This window comes from Elephantulus edwardii, unplaced genomic scaffold (assembly GCF_000299155.1).
Source record: "Elephantulus edwardii isolate Elephantulus edwardi_28Jun2011 unplaced genomic scaffold, EleEdw1.0 scaffold00220, whole genome shotgun sequence".
NCBI lineage: Eukaryota > Metazoa > Chordata > Mammalia > Macroscelidea > Macroscelididae > Elephantulus > Elephantulus edwardii.
This window is the reverse complement of record NW_006399970.1, coordinates 2,691,901-2,705,228: the sequence shown is the minus strand read 5'-3', so window position 1 is coordinate 2,705,228 and position 13,328 is coordinate 2,691,901. Positions and strand designations below refer to the sequence as shown.

At 39.7% G+C, this 13,328-nt stretch overlaps 1 protein-coding gene across 1 annotated transcript in view; it reads left to right on the top strand.

Annotated features, from left to right (window-relative positions):
• The window catches only part of LOC102856808 (mast/stem cell growth factor receptor Kit-like), a 128,203-nt gene that overhangs the window by 54,335 nt on the left and 60,540 nt on the right, over positions 1-13,328 (top strand). Inside the window, exons 2-5 of the mRNA XM_006898087.1 lie at positions 489-758; positions 5,565-5,849; positions 7,240-7,376; positions 12,931-13,102. Coding sequence (XP_006898149.1) covers positions 489-758; positions 5,565-5,849; positions 7,240-7,376; positions 12,931-13,102 — 864 coding nt within the window. The remainder of the gene's footprint in view (positions 1-488; positions 759-5,564; positions 5,850-7,239; positions 7,377-12,930; positions 13,103-13,328) is intronic.

Sequence of the window (13,328 nt, the reverse complement as noted above, 5' to 3'; positions counted from 1 at the left end):
GGCAATAAGTTGTTTGTTGTTGGCTGTGTGAGGAGAACTACATAGGAATAACCATATTCACAGAAATGAAAGAAAAATAAAAATCCACAAACTACGTCAAAGCACATTGTTCCAACAGAGGGGTTTGCTTTTTTTTTAAAAAAAAAAAAATTATAATGTAAGATTTTGTTCCTCAGCCTGGTTTCAGCATGTCACTGCCATGGCGATGGCCCATATTCAGAATGGAAACTTGACCCAGTTGCATGTTTTTAACCCAGCAAAGGCCATGACATCCACCAAGTCTTGGCTTTGAGTTATGAACAAGTCCTAATTTTCTAGATGAATTTTAAAAAGGCTTTAGGCTGAACTTACTCTCTAGCCATAAATAGTAGGGCAGCTTTGTCCTATTTTTATGGTAGAGAGCACAGACGATGGAAATCAATATTGGAAGAAATGCTTTGTTTCGCCAAGAAGATCATGCTCAATACGGTTCTCATTTTTCTTGGCAGGCTCTCCTCAGCCATCTGGGAGTCCAGAGGCAGTGTCTCCACCATCCATCGAGCCAGCGGAATCACAGTTAATTGTCAGTGCCGGCGACACGATTAGGCTGCTGTGCACAGATCCAGCCTTTGCTAAATGGACTTTTGAGTTCCTGGATCGAGTGAGTGAGAAAAAGCATGCCGAATGGGTCACCGACAAAGCTGTGGCCAGCAACACAGGCCGATACACGTGCACCAATGAAGGCGGCTTAAGCAGTTCCATTTATGTTTATGTTAGAGGTAAATGCTTGACTTTCTTTGACACAGTGTTTTCAGAGAACTTAATTTTCAGTTCTTAGTTTTGGATATCCCATAGATGACTGAAACAGAGACAAAATATCCCCAATTGGGTCTGAGAACCTTGAGAGAAATTGTTCTTTGTTCATTTCCCCCATTTTTAGGTTTATGGTGGCATTAGGTATGACTCCTAGCTGAAGGTCTGTAAGTCTGTGATACTCTTCCTAATAAGATTACAATGTGTTTAGCCCATTTGTCCTGGTGTTCAGAGCAAACCCTAAAAATAAATGAGGCCCTCTGGGAATATTACCTTTTAATGCCTTGAGATAGTAGATACTCCCACTTAAGTGAAAATGCTTGAGGGACCCAAATGATTCTCTAACAGCCTGAAGAGACCAGTACTTCCAAAGATTTGACCCACTTGTAGGGAGTAAATTCTAGAAAAATCGCTGGGTCAGCTAAGCATCCCAGGTCCTTTGACCATGTTCTTAATAAATATCAGTCCATTCATGTCAAAGATTGTGACCTTGTAGAAACAAAGGGGGAAAAAAGAGATCTCTTTTAATACCTCTTACCTGTAATAGTACGTTTGTGCATGTAATATCTTTGAAAGGGTAGGTATCTTATAGTATCTTTGTTGAATTGGAAATACTAACTATATAGAAGACAAATTCCCATCACAAGAGAATAGAGAGCATCCCCCAGTCTAGCCCTGATTTTGAACCTAGACTCGTGCTGCTAGTGCAATGGAATTGGGACCTCCCGAGGGTATTTATGGAAGGACAATGGGTAAATTGATCCTCAATAGGAGATTTACCAGGCAACCTCAGTTTCAGTTTTATCATCACAACATTCAGATGAGATTACTTACCCTGGCCTACCTTACGTAATTGAAGGTAGAGAAAGAACTGTATAGCCTTTAGCATGCTACACAATGCACATACACGTTTTAGCCATGAAGTTGGCTTATCTCTGCTTTGTTTATCAATGTTGTTGTTGTTGTTATGTGCCGAGTTGCCTGTGACTCATAGTGACCCTATGTACAACAGCCCTAAACCCTGCTCTGCCCTGTGCCAATCGCACTGTCTCCGACACACCTACCCCAGTCTACCTCACAGAGGGTCTTCCCCTCTTGCGCTGTCCCTCCACCCTCCCAAGCATGACATCCTTCTCCAAGGATCGGTCTCTCCTTGCAACATGTCCAAAGTATGTCAGATGAAGCCTCAGAATCCTTGCCTCCAAGGAGCAGCCTAGTAACCCTTTACAGCATGAACCTGTTCATTTTCTTAGCAGTCCATGGTACTCTTCTCCAACACCACAGCTCAAAGGTAGCAATTCTCCTCTATCCTCCCTAATCATTGTCCAGCTCTCTGATGCATAGCAAGTGATTGCAAAGACCATGGTCTATATCAGTTAATCAATAGTTGTCCTTTTTTGAGGTAGCTAGCTGGAAAGAAATATACAATGCCAAGTCACTGCTTAGGTTTCTAGGTTAAAAATCTCTCAAAAAAATCTCTCAAACTCTTTACTGCTGAATTGGAACGGACTAAGATCTGACCTACCAGCGATTATGAATCACACAGGAGAAGATTTCCCATCTTTCTCCTGGGTAACTGGCTATTGATGAGTTCAAACTTCCAGAAAGGCAATGCTTTTGAGTTAGTAGCTCTGTATTGACTAGGCTCCCAGAGGTCCCTAGGCTCTGGGATGTTATTGGTGTGTGTATAGTCTACTGACCCATAGCTGACCCCCCCAGCAGGTTTTCAAAAGCAGTAAATGGGAGAAGGATGGGAAATCTCCCATGCAATTAACTGCCTCTGAAAACCTGCCAGAGGGTCAGCTATGGGTCTGTTCCGACCCCACAGCACACGACCATCACCACAACAACAAATCACACAGTAGAAGATTGCCCATCCTTCTCTCATGCGGCAGCTAGGGCTTTGGGTAGGGTTCCACAATTGTTGAGCCAATCTTAATCCCTCTGGACATTCTGGAAACTCCGGTGGCAAAGTGGTTAAAGAGAAAGTTGGAGGTTTGAACCTACCAGCTTAGCTGCCTTTTGGGAGAAGAATAAGACAGTTTGCTTCTATACTGATTTCTAACCTTGAAAACACTGAGATCTACACTCTCAGGCAGGGTGGCTGTGTGTCACAGTACGCTTGATAATAATGAATTTTTTTTTATTTTGTTTTGTTTTTAATGAAGACTCATTCTGCTTTCTAATAGCACAGATGGACAATGGCAAAACTGAGGGAACCTGCTGAATTAACAAAATCGCTGGTGCAAAGCTCTCACACTTTTTCCCTTAGGATTAAATGATCCTGAATAACTTAGAACTATGCCTGGTGACAAGAAGCTGCACTGCAGTCCTGAAGGCTTGCAGTTCAAATCCACCAGCTGCTCCACAGGAGAAGGATGGGCAGTCTCCTCTGGTGCGATTAACAGCCTCTGAAAATCTTCTGGAGGGTCAGCTGTGGGTCTGTTCTGATTCTGTGGTACATGACAACAAGAACATACTTAGTTAAGGGAGCTCTGGTGGCCTAGTGGTAAAACACTACCCTGCAATGTAAAGGCATGCAGTTTGAATCCACCAGCTGCTCCATGGGAGAAGGTTGGGCAATCTCTTCCCATGTGATTTAACTGACTCTGAAAACTTGCTGGAGGTTCAACTATGAATTGGTTCTTACTCAAAGACACACAACAACAAAAACAACATATTTGATTATTGCTCATGATGATTTTGGATATTAAAAGATTTTGTGTCATAACAGTGAACACAAGTGGGACTTTGGTGTGAGAGGTAAACAAATCCACTGTGGATGAGTAAATAAGAAAATAGACCAATTATACCACAGTTCAGTCATCATGACGTCATTTATCCTCAGGATGAGTTAGGAAGTCTGGGAGATGCTGCATGTCAAAGTCTAAAAATTAGTCAAAATTCAGTAATAAAGTGTATTTCCCTGAGGCTGAATGAATTTTTGTGGAGCACCCAATTTCCAGATGGAAAGAACATCACAAAACTAGATTTTAAATGTCATCTTTTGGCATAACCACATACATACATACATACATACATACATACATACATACATACATACAGTGTAACCTGTGAGAGCTTGAACTTCATCTGTATTTCCAGGTGTCTCAAGTTTGCATCTTTGGCTATGTGTGCTGTCTCAGCAATATCTTATCACTTGGTTTGGTGGAAAATATTTGTGTTTCCTGTTTCTGACAGCTTTCTATCTTTAATGGGTTCTGACTTTCTTAGGCTTTACCTCATTTGCATTATTATCACACAGCATAGGGTGGCATGCACTGATCAACTCTGTCATTAAGAAACTCTTGAGGGGTTCCTAGTACTCTCTGCCTGTTTTCCTGGCCTAATTATTACTACTGTATTTATTATGACAGCGTTTCTGAAACACATAAGCGAGTCTTTACACATTTCAAACTATCTCACTTGCCAGCTGACTCATAAATAAGTGCCATTGACTGCAACTCACAGAACCTGCCCAAATCATACTGGTTTTTCATACAATCATTCATAAACATTTTGTTCTAGAACATTATTTTATTTTATCCTTAACACACACACACACACACACACACACACACACACACCACCCCACTCCAAAATCAACCTCGATAGGATCCACTCAAAAGATTAGATCCTTGATAGGATTGATTCATTGCCATTGATTCAGAACAGACCTGCAGCTAACCCATCAGAGAGTTTTCCCAGGCTATTAATCACTTGGGAAGAGACTGCTCATTCTTCTCACAAGGAACCACTGTTGGATTTGAACGATCATCCTGTACATCTTGATCATATACGACATACCCAAACCCCAACCATTGGAGTCACTGTGTCTGTCTATTTTGTTGAGAGTCTTCCCCACCATCATGAGGCTCAAATGTCTTATGTCCTCAGTGGCTTATTGATACCTTTTTTGATTCTGTTGGAGAGCTGAGAGACGCACGGGTGTGGGAACTCTGAGCGACCTGGAAGAGGTTGGGAGGAGAGAAGGCCTTCCCCTGTCCCTGAGAGGATTCAACTGATTGACTGAGGATGACCTGTTGTTAAAAACAAAACAATCAGAAGTATCTTAAGAGCTAAGAGCTCAAAGTTGAGTGAACTAGTCAGATCTGGGTTTAAGTCCCTCTCGGCCATTTTTATGGCCACAACACTTGAGGGATTTGGTTTTTCAAGACTTGATTTCCTTCATCTGTAAAATGGTGATAATAGAAGTATCTGTGACATAACTTATAGGGAGCTGTAAGGCTAAATCCAAAGGTGGCGGTTCAAATCCACCAGCAACTCTGTGAGAGAAAGACGAACAGTGTCTTCCCCATGTGATTTATAGCCTCCAGAGGGTTAGCTATTAATTAGCTCTGACCCAACCACATTAAGTCGGTTCTATGAGGGCTGGTGTTGGGATGTGTATTGTGTGTCTGTGTTTGTTTTAAAGGATAAAAATCTGATAATTATATAAAACAAATATGAAAAATTGTATGACAAACTAATACAATTTGTAAACCGTTACAAAAACAAAACAGCCCAACACCAAACCAACCCAAAAAACAGAATAAAATGTTTAATGGTTGAAGGTTAATTCCTACCACATAAAGTTTACTAGCTGATAAAGCGTTTTGTTAGACACAATCTGTTTTTTCTCACAAAGGAAAAGGCCAGTGACCATTTCTGGCCACCAGGGAGTTGTCATGAAAGGCCATGCCTTAAATGTTTGTGACATGCGTGCTGTGTCACTGCCCAGCCATTCAGACTAATTTTTTATACATTCGCAGATCCGAACAAGCTTTTCCTGGTGAATGAGCAACTTCTGTATGGAAAAGAGGGGAGTGACTTGATGGTGCGCTGCCCGCTGACAGACCCCCAGGTGTTGGACTACTCCCTGAGGGACTGCCAGGGAAATCCTCTTCCCGAGGACTTGATGTTTGTCACTGATCCCCAAGCTGGCATCACCATCCAAAATGTGAAGCGCACCTACCACCATCTCTGTGTGCGCTGCTCTGCAGACCAGGAGGGCAAACGGGTGCTGTCAGAAAAGTTCATCCTCAAAGTGAGAGCAGGTATGAGTTTTTTTCTTATTTTCTCCTGGGAATTGGAGAATCCCTTGACTTGAGGAAAGTTTCTCTCTTTGTGCAGTTCCTGAGTAAGGATCCACGATCAGACGATTAAAAGAGCTTGAAAAGTTGGAGATTTGAGTTCATGCAGATGTGCTGCAGAAGAAAGGCCTGGCAAGCTACTGCCAAAATACCACCATTGAGAGCCCTGTGGAGCTCAGCTCTGCTCTGGCACACACGGGTCCCTTTGGGCTGGAGTCAACTCTAAACTGGCTTCTCCCTTGCTGTCTGTCCATCTTAATGTAATAAATCAGGAAGCTGATCCTTAATCAAGAACTTACCACCTCTCAGTTTCAAAATAATGCTGGCTGTTTGTGAATTTTTTTTTTTTGTGCTGCTATTCCAAACCCACAACTTTCATGACTTTGATCCTGTCTGCCAGTAGCCGAGGTGGATATGTCTGCATAGGCATTTGGACTTCTCTGGGGGCCGAATTTAAATCTGCTGGCTCTCAAAGTCTTATAAGAAATGTTCCTTCCAAGAGAAACCCATTGGGAAGCTTCATGCTCCCTGAAAAGATTAGCATACAGATCCGTCTCTCTTGGATTTGCTGTTAATACATGAGCTGCCTGTCTCCTCAGCTAATTTACTTTAATGCATTCTCAAACTCTATGTAGCATGAGGATGGAAGTACCACCTGACTGTGGACCTTGTTATTATTATTATGCAAAATATTTTGTACTTCAGAGAACACCTACTTAATTCATCCCCACTTGGCATTCTGCTATTAAGCACAGATTTTATAAAGTTGTTGAAAAAGTGAGTTCTGGTGGCCTAGTGGGTAGGGAGTTGCTCTGCTAACCAAAACTTTGTGACCTTTCGGATTCACTAGCCACCATGCTGGAGAGAAAGTTGAAAACCCACAGGTTGGTTATTTGAGAAAACTATGATCACTGAAATTAATCCAAGTTAGTTATTTTAAACCTGAAATTTTCAGCAACCATCAAGTATGTTTTTCCCCCTCACAATGCAACTGAGAGTTGCTTGTTTGATTAAAAGAATATCACTAGTTGTTTATGAAGTTTTCATAAAACCTTAAGAATGTCTTGAAGTAAAAATGAAAGTTTACGTCGCCATGCCAGGATTTCTGCCCATTTTAAAAAAGGAAAGTCCAGGAGCATTTCCATTGCAAAGTAGACATTAGACATCTTCTACTCAGGTTAATGAATGTACTTGAAGGATAGACAATTTAATTGCTGGTGTCTTTAGATATGCAAGAAGTACAAATAGATGTTATTCCCATATTTGCTGTTTTATTTAAAAGATGACCAGGTAAGCTTGTACACACTTGAAAAGTGGAGTATAGTAAGTGACTGCCATTTCTTTTATCTTCTAGCCATCAAAACGGTGCCAATTGTCTCTGTATCCAAGGCTAGCTCCCTCCTTAGGGCAGGGGAAGAATTTGTGGTGACGTGTACAATCAAAGATGAGACTAGTTCTGTGTGGTCAAAGTGGATGTGGGAAACTGGACAGGTGAGTTCACCCTCTGTGAGAGGCTATAAAATTTTTTTTTAAAAAAAATCTTTTAAAAGGACAGCTCAGCTTATGTGTCAGTCTGAGATGGAATTGCCTGAGAGTACGGTGAAATGTATTTTCTCCTTTGACAGCACCATATGTGGGCATGTATCTTCATTAATAGAAACAAACCTCATTTTGTAAATGCATTTTTTAGAAAGTTAAAGAGAAGACTGGACTCATGTCATTTCATGCCGCTTATTTGAATGACTTGCTGTTACTGTTATATGCTATCAAGTCACCCATAACTTGTAATGACTCTATGAACCACAAATCAGAACTTGGCCCTATCCTCTGCATTCCTTACGGCCTGTGCCGTGCTCGAACTCACTGCTATCGTCACTGGGTCAATCCGTCTTATTTAGGGACTTCCTCACTTTCACTGACCTTCCACCTTTCTCAGCGTAAAGTCTTTCTCCAGTCACTGGTCACACCTGGCAACATGTACAAAATAGGTGAGACCAAGTTTCATCATCCTTGCCTCTGAGGAGCACAGTGATTGTATATCTGAGACAGACTTGTTTATTCCTTTGACAGTTCATGGAATATTCAGTACTCTTCTCCCATACTACAATACAGGGGCATCAGTTCTTTTCTGGTTATTCTTACCCATTGTTCTCTTTTCATATACACCGTAAGCAAGTGAAAATACCAGATGTACCTTAGATTTCACGCTGACATTGCTTTTTGCACTTTGAAGGGGTCTCACAGCTTTTCCCAACATATTTTGATTTCTTGACTTTTGTTACCGTGAATGTTGATTATAAAGTGGATTCATTGACTATTTAATCTTAACTGACTATGTTGTTGTGTACTGTAGAACCGGAATCAACCCCTAGCTGACCCTTCAATGGGCTTTCAGAGGGAGGCGGTTAATCACAGGGGAGTAGATCACCTATCCTTCTCCTGTAGAGCATCTCGTGGCCTCAAACCACATGACTTCAGGATTGCAGCACAGCTTCTTGTCACTAGGCCACCAGAGCTCCCCAACTTTAGCAGGGAAATAAAAAATAAAAACCTAAAAAAAACCCCAACAAACCCACCCTAAAATTCAGTATTCCCCAAATAGAAATAACACCAGAATGATGAAATGCATAATTTAACTTACAGGGGTTCTGGATAGTGTTGAGGTTAGATTATTAAAAATATTGGAAAAGGCTATTGGTTTTTTTCCTTCCATATTTAAAAAGTGATCCATGTTCTGAAGAAGTTATCCCTGCAGAATGGTTTTTCCATTAAGCAGTTTGAGAGATGGTGGAAGGGAGAGGGATTCGTTTTGTACGAATCTGATTTCCTCTAGTGAGACTGGTTACCGGAGAGTAAGTTGCTGATGGTTTATTATTTGTTTTAGTGGCTATTAATAAAATGCCAATCTTTAATCTGGAACATTTGGACATGTTTAGGTTCTGATTCATTTAGCAAGTACAGATTGAGTGTTGACTATATATGCCTGACACCAGGTTTGTAATATCTTTAAGTCAAATATATGTTAGCTACTTTCCCTGCCCCCACTTGTCAAAATACTTAGAAATACAAAAGTCTTTAAAATGTCTAATTTCATGAGTGATTTACCTGAAATTCCCATTTCCTGGATTTTTAAGAAATTTTAAAAATGTAATCTTGGCCATCTAGTTAGTGAATTAGCATCACTGACTTTCTTATATGTGCACTCCACTGGGAGGAAAAGCAATGTTGTGTTTTCTTTCTTTTTCTCCTTGAGCCATATTTTGGCACTCAACTGTGGCAGTTTCACGCCTGTTTAAGGGATTCTATGCTGAACAAGTAACCATGGTGATTAACATAATGCAAAGACATTATGGTGGTATTCATGTAGACCTGTGATGGATGATATCTTCCTAAATGAAGCCTGCCGTTGATGAGAAGAATGCATTGTCCTACAAACCAAATTTTCAGGGAAACACGTTTTAATTTCATATCATATAATTTAATAAAAACTATAACTTACATATGGCTTTTTGACTACTCTTACAAAACAAGTCCCACATTAATTGACTTCCTATAATTTCTGATTTCAGTTGAGAGATGATTTAGACGCTATAGGTATTAGGGCTTCTGTATAACTTGAAAATGAGCCTTTCTGAGATGAGAAATTAAATTGCTCTGGGCAGTTTTGTTCACAACCATTTTTTCCCAGGAGCCCAGCATGCCATTCCCAATTAATCCACTGGTGCTGGTAGATAAGCCCTCAGTGCTGGGAGCTCTTTGGGGAAATCCCAGCATGCACTTCCAAGGGTTAAGAAAAACTAAATCACGGGCAGCAGACAATATGTAATGTGTGACTTGCAGATGGGGCTCTTGGCTCCATGCCAGGGCTCATCCATGAATCTTTTATTGATATACTTTGGCTTTATTTGGAATATTGTTAGCATGATTAATGCTATCAAATTCTTTTTTATAAACTGCAAAACGTAGTGTTTGAGTCTGAGTAATTAGAGTACGTTTGACTCACAATGAAGTTTTAGGTGACATGGAGTCTTTGCAACTGTTTTGAGCTAAGAGCATCTCAGACTGGCAGAATCTCTTGTTTGCTTCTCTGATGCTTCTGACTTTAATTGCTTTTCATAAATCCAATTTTTTTCACTCGTTTTTAATAAAGACCCATGGAAGTATTGTAAGTAGTGGTCTTTGTACTTGGAGATTGATAGAGCATCATTTAGACCAAATTATGCTTTTTTGGCACTGAGATATTCCTGTAGACTCTATTGTGACTTCTTGGGTTCTTATAAGAACTTTGTTTCTCCAAATAAAAATAAAACTGAAGTCTAGAATTGAATAAGTGGTATATCCATCATCACTCTGTGATTATAGAGAAGATATAGGCCACCAGAGCTTCCTATCTGGACCATAGGAAAAAAATAATATCCCACGGACTGCCAAAAGCACCAACAAATCTGTCTTGGAGGGAAAGCAACCACAGTGCTCCTTAGAGGCGAGGGTCATGAAACTTGGTCTTATATATTTGAGTCATGTTATTAGGAGGGGCCCGTTCTTGGAAAAGACATAATGCTGGGCAAAGTGGAGGTTCAGAGAAAGCTAGAAAGACCCTCAAGGAAACGGTTTGACACAATGGCTGTGACAGTGGGCTTGAGCATGGCAAAGATCACAAAGAATGGATGGAGTAGGATAGGGTAAGATTTAGATCTGTTCTTTAAGGCTCTGAGTTGTAGGCAACTCAACTGTACTTAACAACAGAAAAAAAGCCAGTGTGAAACTATGCTGTAACACTGTCTCAACAGCACATTTTAAAAAGTTAAGTGGTAGACTTCCGCCAATTGTTAGAAGAACTTCTTAGAAAATGGTAGTTTCCAATCTATACAGTATTTCAAACTGAAAAGATCTTTCAAGATACTCTTTCTCTTGACACCTTTTTACATAGAAACGCCCAGGCTAGAAACTAGCTTAAGATTTTATAATGGCAAAACACGGTTATCTTTACTCTTCAACCATTCAACTTTGCATCATTTCATTAATGCTCTTGATGAAAAATTTCAGTATTGCACACTAAACATTTACTCAAAGTCAAGCACTAAGAATATGGTCACATTAAAAAGATAGGAAAACGTTAAATTCAATTTATGTGACTATTTTAATTAAAAATTAAAAGAATTATATTGACATTAGAAAAGGAGGGAAATCACAAATAATCCTATCCTCTCAAATGTCATCTTACAGTTTCTTACAAGCCCATTGCAAAATGAGAAGAGATGGAGAAGATTAATAATATAGTTTATTGGTGGCCTTGTGGTAAAGAGATGCATGCCCATCTCGAAGGCATGCAGTTCAAACCCCCCAGCTCCACTGGGGTGGAGGAAGATGGGCAGTCTCCTCCTGTGCATATGCAAAACATATCCCAAATAGGATCTCTGGTGGCCTATTGGCAAGAAGCTGCGCTGCAGTCTCCAAGGTCTGCAGTTCAAGGCCACCAGCTGCTCCGTGGAAGAAGGATGGGCAGTCTCCTCCCACATGATTAACTGTTTCTGAAAACCCACTGGAGGGCCAGTTATGGGTTGGTTCTGACTTGCTGTTACACAACAACAACAATAAGAAAATTATAATAAAAAAACAAAATTGTTTTCATGCTAAGTCTTCCAAATATGGTCAGTATTTTACACTTAAAATACCATTCAGCTTTTGTTTTTTTTTTTAAATACCATTCAGTTTTAGGTTAGTGACATTTCAAATGGTCAATGTGTTCACACACACACACACACACACACACACACACACACACATTACCACATAGTTGAAGTTTTAAGGTACCTTTGATTTGTACTTTTAATGTGATATAAAATTAAATTTTTTTTCCACATGTTCATGCTTTTTATTGGAACATGTATTTGTTTTCCATTTGGGTCATTTCTGAGTTTCCACCATAATAAACCCCTTATGAGTTTACTCTCTGTAGTTTCCTCAGGATAAATTTGCCAGGGTTGATCAGAGGGTATGAACACGCTGCCAAGTAGCTTTCTAGCCTGACTCTGATTTATGACCCTGTCAGAGTGATGTAACTCTAATAACTTCACCACAGCCTGGGCAACCTCTCACCTTTGATCTCTCTCCATGTCAGGATCCAATGCTGTTTACTCTTCTTTGTTTTTTGTCTTCTTCTCATGCCTCTCGTAGTAGGAATATGTGCACATTACAAAAATATTGAAAGGAGAAAAAAGTTATTTCCTGCTCACTTTAATCTTTTTAGAAAGCTGCTGTATTTTTTATGCTAGTATGTTCATGTTACATTATCATGTTTTTTTAAGAGATAAGAAACCTTCCCGTGTCTTACCGGTGGGGTGGAGTTACCAGAAGGGTAAATTCACAACTTTTCCCCCTCAGTTCATGCTTAACTAATTTAGAACTTGTTCTTATGTCTGATACTTTGCGGACTTGCTGTTAGCATTTGCTCAAGTTCTGCTAGCTAATGGTACAATTAATTGGCAAGCTGGTTGTGGCTCTGCTTAGACTTTGCCATCTATGTAAGGAATGCTTTGTTTTTATTAATGAAAACATTAATTGTTTATAAGGTAGAACATTATAGTTGTTAACCATGTGTTTTCTGGGAGTCATTGGAATATGGAATAGAAAAATACTGACGTCTAAAACAACATAGTGTTACCATATGCTGATTCATAGTGTGGAATCAAAAAGTCAATATTCTCTAATATTTCTTATCTAGCACTTTTTAAAATTCAACATTGCACATACACCCTTTGGAATTATATATGCCATAGTTATTAAGGGATGCATTTTCATGTGGGTTTTTTTTCCTTTCTTTCCTGCCAGTCTTTAATAATAACTAACTTTCACCATAATCCTGCATTATGAATGGTCCCAATGACAGGCTTGTCATGATGCGTTAGTATTCTTTAGTAGTGTATAATGCATGCTAATATGGAGAAGTTAATTGCTGCTATTTTTAATTTGTCTACGAAAGTTCTGGAATATAAATTATATGGTAATGTCTATTTTTTTTTCCTCTCTCTCTTCCTAAAACCAGCAGGTAAAAGCAAAGGTCACCCGTACAAGCCGGCATAATGTTGGGTTCTCCTATGAACGTCAGGAAATGTTGACAATCAGCTCAACAAGAGTTAATGATTCTGGAGTATTCATGTGCTATGCCAATAATACATTTGGATCAGCAAATGTCACAACCACCTTGAAAGTAGTAGGTAAATATCTCTATGGGAATGTATAAATTACTGGCAGTAGTGAAAGAAAATTACTCGGCGGTTTTCTCTTTACACAAGTGGAATGTTGAACAGATTCTTGGAATTTTATTATCACCGAATGAATGAATGAGAATTTTCTTTGTGGGCTTTTGTGACTAGCACATGGGAGCCAATGTTAACATTTCACAGAGGGAAACTGAACGATGTAACTGAAGTTGTTGATACC